We start from the raw sequence: 25,940 nt of genomic DNA on the forward strand, positions 1-25,940 counted from the left end.
GTAAAAGTCTGCTGAGAAATAAATCTGTGAGTGAGTGAAGATGACTCTGTCACCAGTTTGGAAGCCCAGGGCCTGACATTCAGTAGGTGCTCTGTAAATGTCGACAAAGAAATGCTCCTACTTTGGTAGGGCCCGGGGACCATTGGCACCAGGACCAGCCCTCCTTCATTCCTCCCTCTCCCCGTCTCAGCCCGACTTCTCTGCAGCATAAACAGCAAAGCCAAAAATAGCCATCTAATGACGTCAGAGGAACAAGGTCATCTGAAAATTGCCCACAGCCACTGGACACCTCCCTATAGGATCAAGTAGCAGGAGGGTACCCCAGGCTGGTGCAGCTGTTCCAAGAACAGGAAATGTCCCAGGAGCAGACTTGGAAGCACCACCTCAGGACAGAGGCCTGGTGGGGGCGGGGGGGGGGGCCAAACGCATATAAGAGAAGCGAGACCCAAGGGCAAGAAGAGTAGACACCTGGAGTTGAGAGTAATTCGGCTTTATCTGCACCAGAAGTCCCTCGTCCCAGGGTCCCAGGAAAGGGCTCAAAAGGCAGGGAATGTGTGTTCTGCCCTAGTGCACAGGCCACTTCCCTGGCCACCATGGTGCTATTTATAAAACCAGGCCGTTTGCTAAGCTGTCGCCATAAGAAGCAGGGGGTTCACGGCGAGCTGAGTGACTGCTGGGAGAAGAGGGCCGTGCGGGATGCTGAGGGGCGTCCAAGCAAAGGGTGAGGAGTGGGCCGGGCGAGACGCCTCCTGGCTCGGGGTGCCTGGCACTCCGGCCGCCTTGGCTATCACTTAGGCCCGCCGAGGCTTGTGACTTAATTGACTGGCAGCTACCACATCCCTGACAGGAACCCAAGCATCCGGAACGGCCTGCGGAGGTGCCTGCTGTGCGAAAGCGAGGAGAGGACCTGCCTCCCAGCCTCTGGGAAGCTTAGCTGGAGGCTCCCGCAGCAAGGTCAAGAGTTCAGGGCAGGCCCCAGCCCAAACCGCAACCTTCACAGGACACTTGCTCCAGTCGGGAGCTGCTGGTCCTGGAGGGTGGCAAAACAATCTCTTCTTCACCCAGGGGCCTTTGAGCGAGTCACTCAATTCTAAAAAGAGCCAGGAAAGCACAGACTCCCACGTGGCCTCCTCCCTGAGAAGTCCCCCTGCTCCCTTCACTGGCTGTTAACGCTGCAGTTAAGGGGCAGCTGCCGGCTGTGTCCTGTTTGGGTAAACAGCAGGGGCTTCTGGCAACCCCTGGTGACAAAGAATGCCCATTCCCTACAGCCGGCTCTACTCAGGGATGCAACGGATGTGGTGGAAAGGGCACTTGGGGACAAAGAGACCTGGATCCGAACTCTGACTCTGCTACTTACTAGCTTTGTGACCTTTTGGAAAGTAACTTAAACTCTGAGCCTCGGTTTCCTTATCTGTCATCTGACTTACTGGGAGGACACTGAGAAAGCATTCTTTCCTCCGTCTTCATCCTGGTCATAAAGTCTTGGTTAAGGAGATAAATACCTACTCAACACTCAGCAGCTCTCTTGTGTACATGACACACTGCACAAAGGTGACTCCCAGGGAGCTCTGGAGGGGAGGGGTGTTCTTGCCCTCCAGATTGGCTCATGTTTGGTCTGGACACAAGGTCACATGAGGAAATGGCTGCTGGCTCCCTGCCCATAGAAACCTTTGAGCTGGGAGACCTGCAGGTCCCTCTCCAAGCAGTGGTCCCCACACTTGCGCATGCACCAGTCCCCTGTAGGGCTTGTTAAAACACACACAGTTGCCAGTGTCTGACTGAGGGGTCTGGCATCGGTTGACTGTGATGTCCTTAAACCACCAGAGATAACTTCACACCTTGAAAACACCAAGAATGGGGGGACGTCATGCAGCAGTCTGTAAGAATTCATTGAACATTCGGTGTAGTCTTTAACCAGTTCCAAGGTCAAGAGAAACATCAGAAAATATGTGTGTGTGTCAGAGGACATTATTCAGGGATTAGTCCCCTGGAGTGATCTGGGATAGATTTCCGCTTCCAGAACAACTCTTGGAACGTCCTCAACAAGACAGCAAACTGGTCTCCAACATACTCCGCTGAGGTTCAAATGAAGATCCAGGGGCAGGAGAGTTTGCTAGAGGTGCCCTCCCTCAGTGACTGAGCAGCTGGTTATAGAAAAATGTAAACACGAAAGTAGGGCTGGTGTCGTGAAGACAAATTGCCTAGAAAAAAATTCTTAAGATATTCAAGCTGAAAAGAGCCCTACGAATCCTTTTAGTTCAATCTCGTTTGACAGATGTGGAAACTGAGGTCCAGAAAAGGGAAGCAACTTGTTGTCACCTAGCATGTCAGTGACAGAGTGAGATGATATCCCCGCTCCTGTTCTTCCCCAGAGACATATCACAGCCCCAGCCAGAGTTAGGACAAGGGCGTCCTCCTTTCACATCGGACTTGAAGGCTGGGGCTGAGGGACAACCCGTGGTGTCTGAAGAGGTCGTGTTCCAAGACTTTAAAATAACATAACTAGAGTCCTCTCCAGAAAAACTTTGCTAAATGCCAATCAACTTTCTTGCTGGGCATGAGTGCCAGTAACACTGACATGCCAGCCGAAAGGAGCTTTCCATCTTGCAAACGGGTACACCGGAGTAATGCCACTAACTATGCTTTGGGGAGGGGCTTATATTTCCTTTTAATATTTTAATTACAAAGATTGACTAAGTGGTTTGAAACAGTCATTTAAAGTTGACACAGACAAGATACATTAGAGGGAAGCAAATAAAGACAAATCTGTCCTATAAAGAGTCTAGAAAAATTCTTTGCAAAGCAAGCATTTTCAACAGAGAAAAGCAAACTCAAACAGTGGAGCAGTATGCTGCTGTTAACTGGTATTTACAAAGTGTGCGGTAATACAGGAAAAATATTTGAGTCACTACTATGCTAAGTAAAAAAAGCAGAATACAAAATATATACACAGAAAAACCCTACAATGTAGAAAAAGATGAAACTTTTACACAAGAAAAAAGAGATTATACAAAGAAACACCAATATTCAAGGTGGGTGATGGGACCATGGATTTTTTTCTCTTTCCTCCTATTACCAGGTATATTCCAAATTGTACATCACTAACAATAAAACTGAAAATAACAATGTTGTGAGATCTATGCATAGAGCAAATTTAAAGTCACTTTCTAAGGACGCTGTGGGCTTTCTGTGACAGACCGTGTACATGAGTGCCCACGAGTGAAAGTGTCACTGTCAGGCTAGAGACCATCTCTCACCACCAGACAAGCCTGAACAATGCTGCCAAACTGCTTTTCATATTACAATTTACAACCACTGGCTATTTAGTATCTTGACCAACTGCAGGCTGTCTCCCACCCTTGCTCCTGAAAGGACTGAGGAAATGCCACCGGTGCCAAAACAAGCTGGGCAACAGCACTTGGCTACAGTTCTCAGCACATCCACACACCTGCCTGCGAGGTGCTAGGATACCAATCCCATAACTACGTGGGTCTCGGCAGGCCAGACAGGAGGGTTTTTAAAGGAAAAGGGAGAGTGCAGGTGATACCTCGGGTTACACTCAGTCTGGTGAAATAGTTTCTAAATAAAACCTAGTATTTTCCGAAGCTTTTAGCCCTGCCCCTGCAACTAGCGTTTCTGCAAGTGAAATGCCTGCGTTTGTCAAGCCCTTCAGAAAGCTGACACCTTCAGCACATAAAAGCCATGCTTTGGCCTGAGCCCAGCCTCTCCTTCTCTGGCATGAGAATAGCAAATATCATCAGACATTTTCGATGTCGGTGCCATCACTACAGCACTAGAAAAGAGTAGGTATGCCAGAAAACAAAAGGCAACAAGGAAAAGGTATGTTTTTGTCCCCAGGCTTCTTTTCTGCAGCCAACTATACTGGCTTCAGCTGGATAACAAATTGTCCTGGAATTCTTGGCGACAGAGCAAACATGTCAGCTCCCTGGTTACGCCTTCGTCACTGCTCAAAGTACCACACACTTTAACCTCTCTGCTCTTTCCATAGGCCTGGGTTTGTCCTGTATCCAGGAAACTTTATATGTTGTCTAAACTGAGCATCCCAGCAGGCTGCAGGGCGGATGGCAGCTCAGGATTCCAAATGTTGACCAATTCCTACCTGGACCGACAGCACCGGGCTGTAACTCAGCCTGCCTGTGCAGAAATAGGAGCCCAGCAGCGTGGCTAATGGCTTTAACTGCTACTCTCAGCAGTGAGGAACTTCCCCAGCAGACAAGATTCAGAAGGGAACTGAAAGGAAAGCAATGTCAAGATTTATATACAGGGACAAACAGGTTTGACCAGATACGCAAGCCCATAAGCCCCCAAGGCCCAGCTAAGCCAGGAGCTAAAAGACCAGGTGTTGCTGACCTGCCCTCAAGTCCATGGGACCTCAGGTCACTAGCCTAGGACATCATGTAGAGCAACTAGACCCCACTCCAGATCTGTTTCTGTGTCACTAGATTCCCATAAGAGGTTTCAGGGAGCAAGCCAGGACATGCCCAAGGTAGCAGCTGAACCACATCATTCAATGCAGAACATAGGAAAAGAGCGAGGCACAGAGTGTGGAGCGTGACACTATTTGTGTAAAAATAAAAGGGAAGAGGTAGGAACCCTTAGTACGGAAGCCATCTCTGCAAGGGAACACCTGGCAGCACTATCTCTGGGAGGGAGCAGCTGGAGGAAAAAGGGGAGATTTTGCCTTGGTAGCTTTCGAATTTAGAACCATGTGAATGCATAACCTTTCAAAGAACAAATTAAAATTAAAATGCAGTGCTATAGTCACATTGTTATAAAAAGAAAAATGCTCTAGGTGTCTGTGCTCTATAAAAAGAATATACGACTGTTAACTATGGGTTACCCATGGGGGATGGGAATAGGGGAAGGAAGGAGATGTTCGTGTTTTGATATAATCAGTATTGTTCTGCTTCCAAAAGGCAGTATTACTTTTGTAATTTTTACTTTACAAAGGAAAAAAAAGAAGCATCTTCAAGAGCTGCAACCTCGCCCTGGCCAGGTAGCTCTCAGTTGGTTAGAGCATCATCAGGATATGCCAAGGTTGTGGGTTCCATCCCTGGCCAGGGCACATACAAGAATCAGCCAATGAGTGTATAAACAAGTGGAGCAGTAAATCAATGTTTCTCTCCCTCTCCAAAAAAAACACACACAAAAAACTGCAACCTTACCTCCAAGAATCTCCCTTAGCACTTGTCCTGTCGGTCTCACATGGCTCAATCCCATCTTGTTTTACTATTACTCATGCACAGGTCTCACCTGTTAAATGATGGAGCAACTGTGACCACAGCCTGTCTACACCCAAGCTCTACTTTCCAGTGACAAACTCTTTGGAAAAGAACCGGTAAGAACTAGTGCAGCAGCCAAGATGGCAACAAAGCAGTTAGACAAGAACAAAGCAATCAAGCAAAGAGTGAACAATGATCTGAGTGTGTAACTCAGCATAGGACCATCAGCAGAGGGAAACCATGACCAAGTCAAAACAACATGGAAAGCAAAGAGCTCTTCCCAGAAATTGTGGGAATTCCAACAATGCACATGTGCCAGGAACTTTGCAAAGTTGCCAAGCAAAGTGTGACAGTCAGATTTCTCAGAAATCAGTAAATCCCTTTGTTTAGAAAAACTGCAGTGACCTCTGAGTGTTGAGAGGCTCCTAGGACATGGCCTGAAGGGGTAAAGAACCTGAATTTCTCTGTAAAATAAGAGTGGAGAGAGTGTGCAAACGTTTCAGGGGAAATGGGAGGCTGTAGTAGAAAAATGAAGGTGGTATGAGGTCGTCCAGAGAGGATTAAATACTAGACAGACTGCTGAGAGAACCACTGGAAAATTGAGGAATTCTGGGAAGCAAGCGGCGACGGCCACCTGCGTCTCAGCTCAGAATTACTCTGAATTAATTGTAATCCCTCTCTGTTGCTTCTACAAGACCGTCACGCATCACCACGCTGCCATGGGTGTTTCTGGAAGAGGCAACCCAGAGTGAAGCAAATGGGATGGAAGGAGCCACAGGTCCGTAATTCTCAGTAACGCTCCTTCCAAAGCCTCAGCTTGAGGGCCAGATTTATCCTCTTACCTAAACAATCAAACCCAAAAGATGGACAACAAAAATGATACCAGATGGAAATACATGAATGACAGTGAACTGTTAGAAGGGAAAGGCTGGTAGCGGTAGGGAGAAAAGCTACACAGAACAGAGAGGGGATCAAGAGATGAATGGAAGTAAAAAACCTAAGCAAGAGGTGACCAGGGAAAAAAAAAACTGAGCCCCCCTGAGAAGCCACAAGAGATGTGAGGACTGTGGTAGAGTACAAGGGATGGGGAACTCTGTCTCCGCCTGGGGCGGATACCTGGGTGCCTCCTTAACTTCCTTTCCACTTACTCTCCACTTCCAATCCGCTAGCAAGTCACGTCAGTTACAGCTTCAAAATCTATTCAGAATCCAGCCGTTTCTCGCCACCTCCACTGCCAGCGGAGCCCGGGCCACTATCGGCTCACCCAGACACCCAGACGCCCAGACACCCAGACAGCGGCAAGAGCCGCCTCAGCCTCCCCGCTTCCCACCTCACATGCCCGCCGCCCGCCCGTCTCCACACAGCAGTCGGCCAGGGAAACATTATCACCTGGCAGGACAGTGTCTTGCTTGCTGTCTCCCGTCATAAAAGGTAAGATCCATGAAGCAAGATGTTCTATTTTTGTTCACTGCTGTATTCCTAGAGACTAGCACAATGCCAAGTTATATGTAGTTGGCACCAAATTACTATTTGTTACATGAACTACATGAGTAGTTACGGAACTGTACACCATACACGTCTAGTAGTAAATAAAGGAACCATATTTTGCATCAGTTTGTGGGCCTTCGGGAGGCCCAGGGACCTACAAGTAGTATCTTGCTGAATCTACAATGGGTAGTACATGATGCTCACTGAATGAGTAAACAAAAGGAATATCAAATAGGTTTAATATTATATATGGTGCCCAGGACTGGCCAGGGCAGAATATGACTGTTATAGAGCAGAGTTCTTAAATAGTGTCAAGTCTAAAAGAAAATATACTATTTAACATGGACCAAGCAAGTTCTGTGTCAGCTACAAGAAATACAGAGATACTAAGATAATCTTAGATAGACGTGACTTTACTAGTTTGTAAACAAGTGCAAATAACTCAGTGGTGTAACTGCTGTATTGGAGACACACACAAGAAACATTTGGGAGGTGCCATAAAAGAAGTGATCATCCTTAGCTAAGGAGGTCAGATGGTCAAGGAAGGAGTTATAAAAAAGATGTTACTTGAGCTGTCTTATAGGAAGAGTTCACCAGATGAGAAAGAGCACATTGAGGGAAGGCACTCTGTGCGAAGGCATAACATTGGAAGGCCTTCCAGAGTGGTTCCTAGGAGGAAGTCAACAAATGTGGAAGGGTATTCTGACATAAGACAGAAAAAAGGTACAAAGCACTTTCCTTTAGAGACAGAACCTATGCTTTAAAAAGTTCCGGGACACTCCTCTCAAAATACCCATTTTGGCAACAAGATGGCACCTCCAGAGGGGCTTGACAAATTTTAAAACATCAAATAACAAAAACAAGGAGGGGAAGACAAACATATTTACTGCAGTCCAGGTTACTGGAAGACTTAAACCCTGGGATGCATGGCATTCCTGTTATCAGCACGATAAGGGAAGAATGTGCCTTAGCAGCAGCTCTGCCGGGAGCATACCGAAGGCTGCTGTGAGCTTCCAGCAGCCCAGGAGGCCTTCTTCCTCGACGTGCAATTAATGAGGCTTCCCCTCGTAGCAAAGGGCTCCTTAACTCTATATTCATTCTATGCAAAGAGGAAAAAATCTGATATACTGACTGCTCCTCATTGAAGCCATGACTTAAATCCTATCTCAGTATTTATCTTTATTTTCTGATTTAAAATGGGGGGGAGGGGGAGTAGAAATTACATAGTGCTGATATAAAGACTTTAAATTCTGGTCAAAGTTAAAACCCATTTTAAAAGTCAACTGATGGTTCAAAGGAAATAACTACATGGAGTCTGATCGAGATATATATGAGTTGAGTCTCATTATTAGCTTCAATAATGCAGGATAACAGTTCTCAACAAAACGAGAGTCCACACTTGTTAGGTAGGCTCTGTTGGGCACGGGGAGGTAAAAGTCTGAAGAAATGGGTTCTCTCCATGCCCCCCGGAGAAAAGTTCCATGCCCCTGGGAAAAAGAAAGAAGGCTCCTGGTTTGATGGAAAAAGCAGCTCCTGTTCCCAGGTGGTGTCTGCAGCTCACAGTCGAGTTCAGCAGTGGAATCGAGTGGAGAACTTGGGAGATACAGGCACAGTCAGAGGCTGGTCACTTGACTTTATCTCCACACCCTGGTACTTGCGTATTGGGTTTGCCTTGTGCACCTACAAAGTAAGGAAAATAAAGTCATCACTGGTAAGGATGATAGAAAACTACGCTTGTAGTTGTTTGTTGTTGTTTTTCCTGAGAAAATGTTCGTAGTTTTACAGATCCCAGTCACTAATTCAGGGGGTGGGGGGCAACACAGTATAAGGGAAAAGCACATGAGCTTTGGAGCCCAAGTAGGTTTCTGTTCAGGTCTTGCTGGATCCCTAGGCTGACACTAAAGAACTGCAAGCCTCTCTCCTGTTTGAGTGTTCATTACTAGGGCGTGATGGCGCTACACTCAACTGCAGCAGAGGAGACACATGTTAAGAACTGGCTAGAGTATAGTATCAAGCTTACGGAGTCTTAATATTTACCAAAAGCATAAGCCAAAACAAACAAACAAACAAACAAAAAACAGTAACTAGCAAGGGTTGCTGGGAGAATGCCTGTTCCCATCCATCTTCTGGGCAGTCTAAAATCAATCCTAAAGCAAACCAGACTAACAGCTAATGAGAATCAAAAGAACTGTGCTACCAGCCTATACTTGGAGTCACTGTAAGAAATGGTTCCATGATGGGGACAAACACAAGAAGCAGGTACCAAGTGTTGAAGAAAAAGCAAAGGGCCTGAGGGTGGAAAAAAGGTTGGTTTTGTGCGTGTATCTGGAGTGAGGATTGCAGTTTTTCTTCATTCAATCAGAAAATGGTAGCTTGAATTTTGCCAAGAAGCTAGACCCTTTAACAGTTCATCCTTAGAGCGTTCCAGCAGCCAGTCACTGCGAACCGCTGTACCAGCTGCCGGCTTAGCACTTTTAGACAAAACCTCAACAACTTACGTATTTCTATATTCATTCTTTTATTAATCATATGAAGTTCCACCTAAAACTGTCTACTTCCTCATTGATGCAGTTAATGTGGCTTTGCCCTCCTAGTGAAAGGGTCCTTAATGTGAATTAAGCTTACTTATTGGATAACTAACATTTAAATCATTATGCTAGTGTTAGCACAGAGGGTCATGTGAACCGATATGCACTATAACTCCAAGGAATTTGAGTGAAGTATTAAGAGGGAAATGAAAACACAGTTACCGTCCAATTCTCATGTCCTTCCCTAATTATGTATTCTTGTCTAATTATAAAATACACTGGTTTTCTTAAGCCTTCAGAAGTAGTAAAACTACATTAAACAGTGCACCACTGTGCAGTTATGCCATGATTTCCTCCTCATGAAGATCCCTGGAAGAACTCTGAGCCCAATACTAAGGATAAATGTATCTTTTTAAATAGCTAGCTTGTTTTTATCTCATGAATTTTGTGAGTCTTGTAACTGACAGGTTGGGTCCTAAAAAGGGACAGAATTATGACTCAAACTTAGCAGATACATGGATCACAATGTATACATCTTAAGTCTCATTCACATCTCCACTTTGTCACCACCCTTGATTTGTGTGACTTCTCGCTTTCCCTCATCTTTGATGTGTCCTTGTTGCCACCTTAGATCCCGTCTGAAACAAGACGAGATACAAATAAAAAAACAACAACAGACAACCGTGGGTTAGTCAGCGCTCCCGCTGCCAGTTACCAGTTCTTTCCGTAGCCTGGCCAGCTCCTTCCTCTGCTGCTCTTCCTCCTGCTGCCTGGCCTCCTCCAGCTGCTGGGCTTTCTGGGCTTCTACCTCAGCCATTTTCTTCTCCATCTCTTGCCGCTCCTTGGCTCTCTTCTCAGTGGCCAGCTGAAAAGGTTCCTGAACTAGAGAACCAGAAAGGCCCTCTGAGTACAGAAACAGAGAGAATATTGGTACACAGGACTTGCATAAACCTGGCTCCCACAGAGCCAGCAAGAGGCACAGATACACAAGGCAATACAAAGGCTGAGCACGAAGGAAGCCTTATTGAAAGAAAGGTGGAGTCTTAGAATTTTAAGAGTTGCAAGGGCCCCTGGAAATCAACTAATTAGGAGAAAAGCAAGAGCCATGCAGGTGAAGTAGCTTGCTCAAAACCACACAGTGATTTTCAGACAGACAGATGTAGAAGTTTCCCACTTTTCTGACAACCTGCCCAGTGCTTAAGGAATCAAATGTCTTGTATCTTAGGCTTGCTTTAGGGTGAACTCCAGAAAGAGGTCCTGGTTCTCCCTCCCTCACTTACTGATTACTCTTTAGGTGGGCAAAGCCTGTAACTGTTATTGAAATGCTAGTTGCCCCTGCCCAGATTCTTGCTCTATGAATCTGGCCCCAATACATTCTGCAACTCAACATAGCTGCTGGGTTCAACAAAGGCAAAGGACTGCATCTAGGGGGAGAAACACTAGATCCTCTACAGGCAAATGCTTCTGGCTGACACAGCATTATACGAACACAACTGAGTCCCAGGCATTCCCCCTGTGAAGTCGGACAATGTTGCCCCCAAACTCCCAGGAGTATATATAATACTACCGGTTAGGGATTTTTTCTCTTTCTTGGGAACAAAGGGCTCCTGGAAGATGACGGTGTTTGGACGAGCCTTGAAGCAAGTTGCTTCTTTCTGCTGTTTCAGTTCTTCCTCCAGCTATTAGAAAGAAAGTCTGTCAGACAACTTGCCATGACTATCACCTCCATGACTCAAGTTCTAGTGTTTCTAACTGCTTCATCAATAAAAACAGCAGATGATTTTATCTAAACCCCAGTTAAAAGCCCTCTACAATGAGATCAGACTGACAATACCTAAACCCACAATACCTAAACCAAACTTACCTATGAATAGCCTACTCTTGACTGGAAACCTTACTGATAACATAGTTAATTAACACATATTTTGTATGTCATATGTATTACATACTGTATTCTTACAGTAAATTAAGCTAGAGAAAAGAAAATGTTACTAAGAAAATAAAGAAGAGAAAATATATTTACAGTATTTACTGAAAAAATCCACACATAAGTGGACCTGTGCAGTTCAAATTCCTGTTGATCAAGGGTCAACTATAATTTTAAGGCCTTATCTTAACATCCACCCCAAAGTAGAGATTATATACCCCCAAATGTGATCACCTATAAAATATTTTCCATCCCAACATCCCCCAAAATCCTTACCAGAATTTAATCAAGCCTCTATAGACAAGCCTATAGATTAAGAGGGATTTACAGGCTTATCAAACAAATGCAACACGTGGACCTTACCTGGATCCTGATTTGAACTCAACTGCTTAAAAACATTAAGAGAGACTTGGGGGTATTTAAATGCCGATTATTTGACACTATTAAGGGACTTCTGTTAATGTTTTTACTACAATAATAGTATCATGATTATCTATTTTTAGTCTTTATATTTTAAAGATACACACTGAAGTGTTTTAGATGAAATGAGATGACACCTAGCGTTTGCTTCAAAGTAATCCTGTGTAGGTAGAAGCATCTAGTGTAGAGATAAGTAGATAAAAGTATAGATGAAATAGGACTTTCTGTTTTGATCACTACAGAACCAGGTTACAGGTTCATGAAAATTGATAATAATATTAACTTTTGTATATATGTCTGAAAAACTTTAAAAAAATTTTTTATTACGGAAAATACCCCCCACAGACATTCTGTGTCGTGGTCCTTGAAAGAGATTCACCTGTACTTTCTAAGCAACAGTCCCAAGTTTTCCTAGAAAACAATACCAACAAGAGGCCTATGCTCAGTCATGTTAGCAGTCACATTTCTTGAGCTTCAAGAGGGGTGACTTCCTACAAAAATTAGCCCAGAGCTCCTTTTGGACAGAGTCCAAGATAAGTGATAATATAAAAACACCTACAAACTTAGGGATTCAGGAAAATTTTTTTCCAGATAGGGCAGGATTAGATTCTATTTAAACCAGCCAACACCAATTAATTGTTTTTACTACCTGTCATCTACAAAGAGCAACTACGTTGATCAAACATCATACCACATTGAGAATCTATTCTCACCATTCTATTTTTTTTTTTAAATATATCTTTACTGATTTCAGAGAAAGGAAAGGAAGGGGAGAGAGAGAGATAGAAACATCAATGATGGGAGAGTCATTGATCGGCTGCAGCCCACAACCCGGGCATGTGCCCTGACCGGGAATCGAATCCCGATCGCCTGGATCCTAGGTTGATGTTCAACCGCTGAGCCATGCCCGGCCGGGCTCACCATTCTATTTCTTATCAAAGCACCAAGAGAAACAAGTGAACATTTAATAAACAAGTCTAATCTAAAGAAACTCCTGATGCAAAAAAAGCCTGTCAGTTCTCACAATCCCCAGATGAGCACTTAGAGCCAGGATCAGCAAACTTCAGCTAGTTTATAACTTATTTTTGCACAGTCCTTGAGCATTATAATTTTAAGGAGTTGAAACACACACATACAATTTATGACAGAGATCATATGTAGCCTACAAAACCTAAAATACATATTTACTATCTGGTTTTTCAAAGAAAAAGGTTGCTGACCCTAGATTTAGAGCAGAGACTCTGCAACAATCCAGTGTGTTAGCACCCAGGTGGGTTTCAATATAGTGGGTCTACTCATTCTTACAAACCAACAACAAGCCATTAACTTCTTAGCTGCTCTCCCAACCCCTCACCTGGTGCTTCCAAGTCTCTGCCTTCATAGCACCTCTTTTGTCAGTCTCCAGACAGAAAGGCTCAATCTGGGTTGCACTCTTCACCTTCTTCTCTGGCAGGTTAATGGTGTCAAAATCAGGCAAAAGAAGCGCCTTGAACTTGGGCACCTGATAGAAAAGAAAACATAAGATTTAGGATAAGGCCTTTCTAGACAGAAAGCAATAGCTGTGCCAGGATATTTAGATGAATCTAAATCTAAAAAATATAAAAGGCCAGTTTTCAAAGCGGCACGGTGTAGCAGAAAGAGTAATGGGCTAGAGAGGAAACCTAGATTTTCCTCCCAATATTGCCAGCAATAGCAACATAATCATGGGCAAGTCACTTAACCTCCTTGTGCCAGATAGGTTATCAAAATTACTTACCCTTTTTATACTTCATAAGGTTGTTACGAAAGGATCAAAGGAAGTCAGTTTTATAAAAGTGCAACATAAAAGATAATCTTTGAAGGATTAAAGAATAGTATTATTCTACCCATAGAAATGGAAACACCTACCTCCCCTTTCTGCAGTTCTTTTATTTTCTTCTCCTTCTGTAACTGACGTTCTTTGTCTCGAGAATCAAAAGAGAAAGGGCATATTTCCACAGTTTTTGTTTCTGGGATATGGGGCTTAAAAGGCACCCCAAAATGTGGTGGAGGTTGAGCTCTTCTTATCACTACTGGCTCCTCTTCCTATGAGAAAAAATGCAGTTTAGAAACAAGAATGTTCACTCTTACCTCCTCAAACTGGGAAGTCAGAAAACATTATATGACAGAAGTCATTACTTAAGGCAAGTTACTCAACCTCTTAGGTGTCTTAGTTTCCTTGTTTATCAAAGTCAGCTACCAACTCACAAGGGTGAGACCAATGTGAAAATACTTGCTAAAGGACTAACACAATCACTCTTAAAGGATCTAAAGTCTTTCACAGGAAGGTATTAAGAACTAAATGAGGTCAGTGTGAATAAAATGAAGAGAAGATACTAAGCAAGCACACACCTTGGCGTCCTCTTTGACTCACCCTCCATCTAGACGCCACTAAAACATGTGACTGGGAGTTAATGGGTTGTCAAACCCAGAATAGGACCAAGTAAATTGTTTGGGTTCAAGCTGGTAACATAAGATTACAGTATATTTTAGTTTCAAATGAATCTATAAAAAGGCTTATGCTTGAGATCTGCTATAAAATTACCCTAACTCTGGTATTTAGATAAAATGGAGATGTAACAAGAAACTAGCCTGATCAATGACAGTTTATGTATTCCAGTTTCATGAACCATCATCGCAGTCGCCTTTGCAACCCTTGGGTTAATGGAGATAGGAGAGGGTGAATGTGACTGCCTGGTGTGAATTTTAAAAGTCCCTCAGTGCCCTGGCTGGGTAGCTCAGTTGGTTAGAGCGTTCTCCCAATACGCCAAGGTTGCAGGGCCAATCTCCAGTCAGGGCACATACAAGAAGCAACCGATGAATGCATAAATAAGTGGAGCAACAAATCGATGTTTCTCTCACTCCCCTTCCTCCCTCTCTCTAAAGTCAATAAATAAAGTGTTTTTTTTCCCACAGTCCCTGTGAATGGTGACAACAGCTAAGGCAAAATAGAGTATAGGGATTGGCAACTTTTGATCCATGTTACAATGATGGGCTGATTTTCAATGTTATACAAATGGACAGTCCTCAAATAGGCTGCAAAGAATTACTACTGCAAGCCAGGCGATTCACACCAACTACTTTGCTCTTGAAGGAGCAAAAGAGATGATGAAATGTTTATGCCCACTGTGAAAGACAACTCCGGACAAGAATGGCTATCTTTGAATTCCATAAAGCTTTAGGAAAGAGCATGGCTTAGACTGATTATGCAGAAGGAGAAGAAAGCCCCATCCCAAGGAATCACCTCATCGTTGGTGGGCATTCGGATTCTGTTCTTTAATGCAAAGGCCGGTGATTTGGGGACAGTGATTGGAAGTACTTTCTTTTCAGGAACACCCTGGAAGGAGTAAACAACTCAATAAGACATCCCAGAACAATCTTTACTAGTTAAGATTAAATCCCTTTGTTAATGGGAAGTTCACATACCAGGAATCAAAAAAGGCTAGTATTTCAGTATGTTGTTATTTACCTAAGACAAAGGCGTATCTGATTTGTGGTAGCACTCCAAGGGTAGAGTATCACAATAGAGGAGCAGCAAATACTAAGGACATAGTTTGTATATTCAGTAAAAATAGAATTCATCAAAATCTTTTTTTTTGGAATTCATGAAAAATACAACAGAAAACAAACTAATGCCAATATTTTGTTGTTTTTCTTTCTACACCCCAACCCCTCAAAAACAAAATAAAAAGATGTCCCTTTCATAAGCACTTTCTGATTCTCATAGAATTTATACTCTATGACAAATCTGGCAATTAACACTAACTACAAAATGTTATCTCTTAGGCTGTTTTGAATGAAATCTATGACCAGATCAATTTTAAATCCTCTCTCACACCTTATGTTGCCCATCAGCTCTCTATTCTGCCTCCTCTCTAACTCTTCCCTGCTGTACCACAGGCCACATCATCAACGGCCTATACCACTCACCAGCCTTCTAATAGTCTTTTCAACTTCTCATTTCTCCAATCCATCCTCTCTATATAGTCAGAATTCTTTCTCAAAACACATCTGATAACATTACTTCCAGACTAAAGAATTTTTTAATGGCTCCTACCACCTACCTACAACACTACAAATGCCCTGGCATTTGTTATGAAGTACTAGGTGCTTCATAATCTAGTACCCTGCCTGACTCTCCAGCCTTCTCTCTCACCCCTCCTTACCCATGACCGTCCAACCACAATGAACTACTGGCAGCTACCAAAATGTAACACTGGTTTACAACCCAACACTTTTCCTTATGTGCTCTCAGCTGCTTAAAAGTACTTAACTACTCTTCTTTTCAAGCCTCTACTGAAGCATCTCTTCTTTATAAAGCCTTTCAATAGATCTCTCCAACTCCCAGAACCTACAGAACTAACCCTCTCTCCCTGTGTATAGTTCTACCACAGTACATACAGAACTTCACTGCGCTTGTTTATTTAGATGGTCATCTGCTTGTGTTAGCCTATGAGTGCTTTGAGAGTGCAGACTGGTATTCCATCAATCCCTAGCACCTAACATGGACCCTGGGAAGTATAAGGCCAAATATTCAGTAAATGTTTGTTGAATGAATATAGCAAGAATAACAGAACTTATACCTTGGACTCTTAAGATTCTTTGACTCTAATTTACATCTTGAGAGACTTCTTAATCCCAAAAATGCTGCAATGCTCAAAACATCTTTGGAATCTCTTTCTTGGAGTGGCTTGCAAAGCCACTTTTGGGACCATGTAAGGTAGTCATTCAATCTTTACCTTTAATTAAACAAAACTGTTTCCAGACCTATTATCTTAGACTACTCTGAAATTTTAGTTCCAAATTACTTTAGACCAGCTTCTAAAAGCAAATTAATCTTTGAAATATGAAGAGTTGCCATTACTGAAGAGATCCAAAAGACTGTGCTACAGGATCTAAGACAAGTCGCTTTCCTAAAATGCTTTGTACAATATCAATCACTGCAAAAATTTATACCCTCCTATGGTAACCTCTGTGAAAGTTCATTTATGTTTCCTAAATAAAGCCAGGATCTCTAGCACAGTGAACACCAATATAGCAGAACTTGTCATCTGAATGACAAAAGTCTATGAAATGGTGTTTTCAGATGCTTGCCATAAAACAACAAAATCTGTTGTACAACATCCTAGACAAGTGGACACCAGCCTCTTGCTTGAACATACCCAGGACATGTGGGAATAAGAAGAACGCTGAACAGGGAGCCAGAGATCTGTTTTCCCGCAGCTCTGATTCCAACTGCTACAATCCTACACACATTAGATAGCCTTCAGACCTCGGATTTTTGGGGTTTTTTTCTTTCCATTAAACAAAGTATTGGAAATAAATACCTGAGGACTCATTCTGTTCTAAAATAATGCCGCTTTTCCTGTTTTTCCCCTCTCTAAATCCATCCAGCAGAGATGTGCATTTTAAAAGAAAAACAATGGGGGAGGCCTTGGCCAGGTAGCTCAATTGGTTAGAGCATCATCCTGATGTGGCAAGGCTGTGGGTTCAATCCCCAGTCATAGCACATACAAGAATCAACCAGTGAATGCATAAAAAAGTGGAACAACAAACTGATGTCTCTCTCCCCCTTCCTCTCTCTCTCTAAAATCAATTAAAAAAATTTTTTTTAAAGAAAAGCAATGGAAACCTCTAATAAATAAGCCATGAAAGAGATATTTACCAGTGGGATCAATCCTCATAATTAGCTGGGAGAGAGGGAATAATGATTTATGAAAAACAACTTTGGCCCGGCCGGGTGTGGCTCAGCAGTTGAGTTTTGACCTAGGATCCAGGCGATCAGAGTTCGATTCCCAGTCAGGGCACATGCCCGGGTTGCAGGCTCGATCCCCAGTTGGGGGTGTGCAGGAGGCAACCAATCAGTGACTCTCTTATCATTGATGTTTCTATCTCTCTCCCTCTCCTTTCCTCTATCTGGAATCAATAAAGATATATTTTTTAAAAAAAAGAAAATCAACTTTGCAGCAACCATCTACCCACACCCCATTCTCCACGGCAGTCAAAGCCAGCTGGGGACTCAATCAGAAATTAAAAAAAGGAAACTGGGTTTTTAGAAAAAAGGCTTCTTGTTTTGCTATTTTAAGTCTTTTTAGTTATAACCTTGAGGTCAGGGATGTTGCCATTTGCATTCCATTGCATTCTCTAAGACACCTACAAGAAGTAAATGTTCAATGAACACAAGGTTGATTAATTTGTTTATATCTCAATCTGCTCTACCAGACTGAAGGCTGTTTCACATTCCATCTCCGGGTTCTCAGTGTCTAACAGGCTCGACACACAGGCTGGAGCACTTCAGCTTGTGCCGTCATTCACTCAGTTACCCAGTGCTGGACGGCCTATGCTGTGATGCTAGGTTCTGGGGATATAGAAGTGAACTGTGCAGATATGCAGGGCCCTGCTCTCAGAGAGCTCACATTCTACTGGAGGAAAGAGAATGAAAATGTAACAAATCTATTATTTCCTGATTTTCACAGGTGCTCTAAAGAAGCCTAGCAGAATATGGAACTAAAGTAGAATGGGGTAAGCATGTCTCCGTAAGGCAGAATATGCCCCCAAGTCCCCTGGGACAAGTTCTCAGGCCTATCCCAGAGTAGTTAGGAAATTACTGTGAAGCAGTGTTATTTCAGGGTATATGGGGGAGAAAAAAAAGCATGCTGGTCTCCCCAACTCATCCCTAAAATATCACTGCTAAAATTACTCACTGGCCTCACTGACACCATATCCACCTCTGTGGTGCCTGAGCTCCCCCACTAGATGTCGGCACCAAGTTCACATTTCACACCCTGGAGCTCAAGGCTTTCATCACTCCACGTCTCTCCCAAGAGCCCTTATTTCATCTCTGCCTCCTGGCCCACTGCTGCCCAAGCCCGTTGTCTCCTTGCCACCTATCAACCACAGGCGGGAGAGCACAAGAAACATCGTAAGGACACAGAGACAACAAGCTTAAGCACCCAGAGGACATGAATGGGAAACAGTGGCAGACAGACTAGCTGCATTTGGGTTCTGGGAAGCAGGCTCTTCTGTGCTACTATAAAAGTCCAAGGCTAGAAGTTAAGAGACCTAATCTCAGTTCTGCCGACTTTCAAAAGTGGGCAAGCCACATTCCTCTTCCACAGCCTCACTTTCTAAAAAATGAAGAGCGTGAAAGAGAATGTCTCCTGTGCTTTGCTTTTCTCAACCATGAGTTGAAGTGAAATCACTGGAATGTTGGGAGAGCCACAAACAGCTAGCATCAAACTCAAAAACGGTGTTTGCCAAAATAAGCAATGATAACAGCACTGTGGGGCAGGATGATAGTGCTTAAGATGACAGTTCAAATCCTGGTTCTGCATACTAAATACCTCTTAGTGTCTCTTTCCTCATCTGAAAAATAGGTATAAAAATAGAACCTACTCTTAAGAGTTGTTATAAGAAATGAAGATAATCTACATAAAACACTCAGAAAATAAAAACACTCAGTACAATGTAAGTATGCAATAAAGTAGTTATTACTATTAACAATATGACTGCTTTAGTGTGTCGGACACTAAATTCTTCACTGGGCTGCCTCTAATCTATGCTGCACCCAACAAATAAAAAACTCCAGAGGTGGGGCCCAGGAATCTGTTTACGTAATAAGATCCCCAGAGGATTCTGAGAACCAGCTGGATTTGGCAAACACTTCCCTGCAGCATAGCACTTCAACTCAGTTGCACACTTACTTAACCTAGTGCTTCGATGATTTGTTTATCCAGAATTCTCAACAAGGCATAACCTGGTACAACACTACTCTAAGATCTCAACTAACAACTAATGAACTCTAGTCACCCTCCCCCAATTAACACTTCCCCCAAGTATTTCCAAAGCACAACAAACTGCCAAACCGATTTCCTAAATCAATGTTTCTACAAGTGGAGTTCAGGTACTACTGGTGATATGAAAGAGGATGTTAGGTGGATATAGACTTTTTATTTTTTAATAATCACTTATTTTCTTAAGAACCTTCTATTTTATTCAAGAATGCTCCAAGAGTATGGACCCTGGAACCACACTACCTAGATTCAAATCCTAGCTCTGGCATTGGCTAGTTTATTATCTGGGGCACATTATTGAACCTCTACACTTCCTAACCATAAAATGGATGGATAATACTACCTATAATGTTTACCACATAGGGTTATTATAAGAATTAAGTATTAAATAAAGAGCGTAGAATAAAACATGGTACATAATAAACTTAATATAAGTAGTAGCTACTATTGTTACTCATGGCAAAAAGTACTGCTTTTTCATTTACATAATGATTTAAATGTTTCCTTTAAAATCACTTTAAAAATGAGTTGATCTTAAGAATATATAGTCAATATTGGTACATGAGATACAAGGATATAGCAAAAATGGAAAGGATGGTATGTGAATAAAACACCAAAAACTTGCAGCAGGGGAAGCCAGGAGCTTGGGAGATGTTATTAAAGCAAGGTGCCAGGTGAATGCTATAGAAGCCTTGAGAAAGTCATTTTCTCCTCTGGGCCTCAGTTTTCTAGTGTGTAAAATAAAAACACTGAGCAAGCCCTTCTGGCTCTAGGATTCTGAAGTCTGCACATAAGCCTGCATTTCCTCTGTTGTATTCAGAACACTGTTTGCTCAGTGGGTAATGACCAATGTGCCACAGCTTTTACAGGCCAGTCACTTGGGTGGGAAGAGTTTTCCTTAAAGTTTGTATAACAGAGTTTAACCTTATAGTACACGTGCATCATAGCAAGAAAAGAAAAAGGAAAAAACACACCATCATGAATAGAAAAGAGGTCTCATGCAGAAAGCTCTCAGGTGAAAGACATGGGGTGGGAAGAGGGGAAGAACCATTTCTAAGCATTATGATGCCTGACTTCTTCTCCTTGCTCCACCATTTACTAGCTGAGCGTCCTAGGAATGTTACTCAACCTGTGTGTGCCTCAACTGCCTCATCTCAAACCGATGATAATTAGAGTAAGCCACCTGGAGGGCCCATGGTCAAAATGAATATATGAAAAGGGCTTAGGGCAGTTCCTGGCACATTCTGAAAGCGTCAGCTATTATGACAGTGACAACATGATGATGACGAGAACGACTACTACTACTACACATTGTCAAGGATCAAGTCAAATGCTTCCTCCTCCCAAAACCATTCCCTAAACCTTCGCCCTGGAAGAAATTATCTCCTTTGATTTCCTCTAGTTCTTCTGTCATCTCTCTTAGAACACTTCTGTCTCGTTTCCTATTATTTACACATATGCTGTCTCCCTTATTTAAGTCTCCTGAGAACAAAATCCACCTATGATATGTCTCTTTATCACCTATACCTTCTAATATGATGCCCTAATCACAGTATATATTCAAACATGGATAAGATGTTTGGTCATGAGCAGGACAATTCTGCCAGCATGCAGGGCCTCGACCATTCTTACCACAACATCTTCCAAGATCTTAGTCGGACAAGGTCTGGAATGAAATTCAAAGTGTTCATCCTCTGATTTCTTCTTTGACTCACGCTCCTGGATTCTTTTCTCAATTTCCAAATCAAAGCCAATAGGCTGAGTGGGTGGCTTCACAGGTGGTTTCTTGGGCAAGATGGGCCCACCTTCAAGAATTCTGGGATCCAGTTCCCGTGCTTTGAATTTATATCTGTAAGATGAGAGTTTAAATGAAAACCACACAAAAAAAATTTTTTAAATAAAATAAAAACTACATAAACAACAAAATAGGCCAAAACAGAAAAACAATAATCATTAAGCTTAGCCACCATGCAGAGAAAAATTTCTCTCCATAATCATCACCTCTACCTCTAGGGCAAAGAATCTGTAAGAAAGTCCTAACATCTCCACCACTTTAGAGAAGAGGGTTTCCCTTCACAGAGGAAGTTCCCCCTTCTCAAAAGAAATGGAGGAGGACCCAGGAGACAAACTCCAGTGCTAACCACATTAAGTTGCAATTTCCTCCCTTGGACAATCCCTTGGGCAGCCATGAAAGAGTAGGATCTCCCTAAACTAACCTCAGAGGACACTTTCTAATTGGAATCAATAGTAAGTTCTACCACCCCAACCTCTGCATTACATGTTACCAGTTCACACTCCAGGACATCTCCATATTCCCACTTTCAAACCTTTAATCAAAGGCAGGGGGGCACAGCCTTCAGAGCTGGTAACTCAAATGCCATAAATTCCCAAGGTATGAAAAAATAGCAACTGTACCCTTACAGACCTGAAAAGAGAGTAGGGAGGTTCTTGGAACTCTTCCTCAAATACTGCCAGTGGTACTTACTGCTGTAGTTTCTCCAGCTCCTCAGCCTCCTGATCCGCTGCACTTTTGCAGGTCACAGGCCTTGTGCGCTGTTTAGTTTGCAACACAGGAGTCTGTGGGTCTCTGGAAATCTTGGCCACAGCAGGTTTGGAGGGTAACAGATCTGTAAACCGAGATCAGAGGCATTCACCTAGCTCCCCCAAACCCCATTTACCTATAGGTGCTGACTCACCTTGGCAGCCCAGAGATACCCCATCACAGAGTGGCTGGCCCTCCACACTCACCTCAGTTCACATCAGTCAACCTAACACACATGCAGTCCCTTGTTCCCCATCACTCTTTATTGCAGGGTATGAGGAAGGTAGCCTTTGAGTAAACTCTACTATTATCTTCTGAACTTAAACCACCCAAGTCTGATGAATTCCTTATCACAGCACAGGCGTAAACTGCCTTTCTATTGGCAGTGCCAACTATTTTGCTTGTTATTGACAAGTAAGAATTTTACTTATTCCAGCTTTAAAAATAAGGCCTTTCTAAAGACCAAGTAATAAGTCCCAATATTATAAACTCCCTAAAAGCATATATAGCAAGACTACCTCACCCAGAAAGTCAAATGGAGAAAGTAAAAAAACTATGTCGAGCCCGGCCGGGCATGGCTCGGTGGTTAAGCGTTGACCTACGATCCAGGCGATCGGGGGTTCGATTCCCGGTCAGGGCACATCCCCGGGTTGTGGGCTGCAGCCAATCAATGACTCTCTCATCATTGATGTTTCTATCTCTCTCTCCCTCTCCTTTCCTCTCTCTGAAATCAATAAAGATATATTTAAAAAATAATAAAAAAATAAAAATGAGCAAATGTAAACATTAAAAAAAAAAAATGTCGAAGCATCAATGTTAAGACTATCACCCAATATTACCCAATAAATTCAATAAAAAATTTTTTTTAAAAAAGACCATCACTACCACTCACAGAAAATATTGATTTGCCAGGTCAGGGGCAACTGTGTCAATTTTATTCATAATTGTACAGAATGAGTCGTCTAATTTAGACCTATTACATAAGGAGGTAGAAACCAAATCTATTTCTTTTATAAAGAAGCCAGCCTTTGCCCAGCTGGCGTGGCTCAGCAGTTGAACACCAACCTATGATCCAGGAGACAGAGGTTCAATTTCTGGTCAGGGCACATGCCCGGGTTGTGTGCTCAATTCCCAGCAGGGGGTGTGCAGGAGGCAGCTGATGAGTGATGACTCTCTCATCATTAATGTTTCTCTCTCTCTCTCTCTCTCTCTCCCTTCCTCTGAAATCAATAAAGATATATTAAAAAAAAGAAAAGAAAGAAATGCTCAACAATACATTAGTAGTCTGCATATAAGCACGTGCGATACTTTCGTTCAAAAACTAGGATTTCAACTAAAGGCAAATTTGCATCTAAGATGTAAGCAAAAGGATTCTAGGGGAGCCTCCAGCCAGCTAGGATATCGGTAAGAAACTTACTAATATCATCCTTCTTGCTCCTCAAGTGATATCTGTTAGGGGTTCTTTTATAGAAGGCTTCGACCTGCTGTGCAATAGGTACATATGGAGATGTTTCATCAAATTTTCTTTTCTTTCCTTGGGACAGGTTGAAAGGCTTTATAATGGTGCATCCCTTAGCCACTCTGGCCTGTAGAGAAAGTTGTTCCCCAAATGAAACGTTATGGAAGCTCAGATCTACCACAAGTCACATATTCAACAGAAAGAATCAAAAGAAAAAGGGCCTGTGTAAAACCACGATTATTACTCTCAAGTCTGTCAGTCCTTGAGCACGGGTTAGTCTATTCCTGTCTTTGAAAAAAAAAAGAAGCCATCTTTGGGGGAAAAAAGGGAAGAAAGAATCTAGCAATTAGTACACTGCTCTACAATAGTACATAAAGTGATTTTTCACAAATATGTTAATGTTTTGAAACAATCAAGAGCAAATCTTCTTACAATTAGGAGGAACCAAAAAAAAAAAAAAAAAGAAAAGGCACCCTATCCCAATCCCATTAAAAAAATGTATTAGGCTTCTGGGAGTGGATCAGGTCAGGCAGCTCTCTGAATCAGCCTCATACACACCATTCCCAAAAACTGATTGATGAAGAAGCCAACTCCTTGGATGACTGATTTTGATTAAACTGGTCTCTGTTTGAAAACAAAACTCTTCCGGAACCTACATCTCAAAGAAAGAAGCACACTCAGGGTTTAAAACTGAAAGATTGCCTTCAACAAATGATGGTGATTGAAATTGCAAGTAGAGATTCTTAGTGCCAGAATTTTTATTTAGGATTGTTACTGTTTTTGTTCGTGCTCTGCTAACAAAAATGCATAGGATTTGAGTGGTCTGCCCCAACCCCATTTTTCCCATTAAATGCTGTTATAGTTTGTACAGAGCTTTGCAAGAAAGACTTTTTTCAAGAATTTCATAACAGCACAAGCTGTAACAAGCCTGTGCTTATAATTTGCCACCCATACTTCTATGTGTTTTATGTATATTCTCAATTCATTTTCCACAGCAACTTGGTAAGATGGTTCCAAGAGAGACAGTGATCTATCCAAAATCACAGAGCTAATGGGGTAAAGTGAGGATTTAGATCTTAATTCAATTACATTATTGTAAGCGGTGACCACAAATGCTACAGCTGAAATTCTCACTGAATTCGTAAAAGGAGTGTTCACTTAGCCCATCAACTCACAGGAGATGGAGGATGCTTTCGCAGCTCAGATGAAAAGTTCACTTCCTTATACTCCTCCTGGCTCTTAGGCTGTTGTTTGATTCGCTCATCTGTGCGGAAGTGGAAGTTGACCGATTTGGTTACCTGGCTTACTGGTTTCTTGACAGGTTGTCCTAAGTGAGGAGCAGAGTAAAACACACAGGTAACACTAAGAAGAGAGAACAGTGGTAAATCCCCTTTTATCCACTCTTCGGTCTTTCTGTTACCATGGATCTACTTTGTTTGCTCTTTACATATAACCAAACATTTTAAACAGTCCCAAGAACACTAATACATGTGCCTTATTCACTGCTGAGTTTGAGGCCTTTTGGTCAGATGCAAACTGTAAAGAGGTAGCACAGGGAGAAAAATCCCATCTCCCAGGTGTGGCCATAAACAGGTATGAAGACACAGAGGCACTGGAATGTTTATGACAGGCAAAGCTCTCAAACATCTTTAAAAACACATTTAAGTAAACATCGCTAAGAGGGAAAGCCTATAACTCCAGGGGTGCTTTCTTCAACCCAGTAAGCAGGGCTTTAAAGCTTCAACTCCACGAAAAACTACGCCAGAGCAACGCAAAACTCTGACCCCTTCAGCTCCCTCACTCATACTTTTCCCCCACAGCCACAGCTGAATTCATTCCGCTTTCTTTTCCTCGGCCAGGATAAAATGGGAAAACAACTGGCCTGCCCAATTGTTTTATCTTCTGTCTTACCCCGAGTCCCTTTTTTTGCCAATACAAAGAAAAAGAACTAGGACGAAAGAGAAAGAAATAGATTCTCCTTGAAACGAAGGAGTCCTCATGGGAAAAGGCCTCAAAAGATGGGTGTGCCTCCTACAGTTAGAGACAAAGGGACAGCACACCCTAAGAAAGGGCAGGGTACGTAAAATATTCTAGGGAACGATCACTGCGATGCCCAGCCTGCTACATAATCACATTATTTTATGCCAACTCACAAGAAAGCCTTTTTTGCCATAGACTTAAACAGCCCTGCCACGATTATGAGAAGCACCCTCATAAAGCAGGCTCAACACAGCCGAGCTGACCTGCTCCTGCGAGAGCCAGCTTCTTGAACGCTTCATTCTTCCTCCGCATCTCCGCCACCTCCTGCTGCATTTTTATGCTCTTCTCCAACTCTTGCTCCTCAGTACTTTTTAGAACCTTCTGCCTAAAGGGTAAATCAATAAAGGAGATAAGAGAGGAGAGGCTCAATGATTCAAAATAATCTAAAGGCATTATACAGATTAGATTTTTAACCTGTGATAAAATAATCATCCAAACAAAAACTATTACCTAATAGAGCGATATTGACTTAATTAGATAAT

General features: G+C 42.6%; 1 protein-coding gene across 4 annotated transcripts in view; it reads right to left on the minus strand.

Moving 5' to 3' along the window:
* Positions 1–6,696: 6,696 nt before the first annotated feature.
* Positions 6,697–25,940, minus strand: part of TPX2 (TPX2 microtubule nucleation factor) — a 45,485-nt gene continuing 26,241 nt past the window's right edge. For all 4 annotated transcript variants that reach the window (XM_016200617.2, XM_016200613.2, XM_016200614.2 and 1 more), the window contains 11 exons: positions 25,662–25,783; positions 24,594–24,745; positions 23,377–23,545; positions 21,903–22,044; positions 21,050–21,266; positions 14,869–14,961; positions 13,494–13,670; positions 12,961–13,107; positions 10,827–10,938; positions 9,975–10,162; positions 6,697–8,411 (listed from right to left, as the gene is read on the minus strand). In XM_016200617.2, coding sequence (XP_016056103.2) covers positions 8,301–8,411; positions 9,975–10,162; positions 10,827–10,938; positions 12,961–13,107; positions 13,494–13,670; positions 14,869–14,961; positions 21,050–21,266; positions 21,903–22,044; positions 23,377–23,545; positions 24,594–24,745; positions 25,662–25,783 — 1,630 coding nt within the window. In that variant the 3' untranslated portion in view covers positions 6,697–8,300. The remainder of the gene's footprint in view (positions 8,412–9,974; positions 10,163–10,826; positions 10,939–12,960; positions 13,108–13,493; positions 13,671–14,868; positions 14,962–21,049; positions 21,267–21,902; positions 22,045–23,376; positions 23,546–24,593; positions 24,746–25,661; positions 25,784–25,940) is intronic.

Source organism: Miniopterus natalensis, chromosome 7, assembly GCF_054644295.1.
Source record: "Miniopterus natalensis isolate mMinNat1 chromosome 7, mMinNat1.hap1, whole genome shotgun sequence".
In the NCBI taxonomy this organism is placed as follows: Eukaryota; Metazoa; Chordata; class Mammalia; order Chiroptera; family Miniopteridae; genus Miniopterus; species Miniopterus natalensis.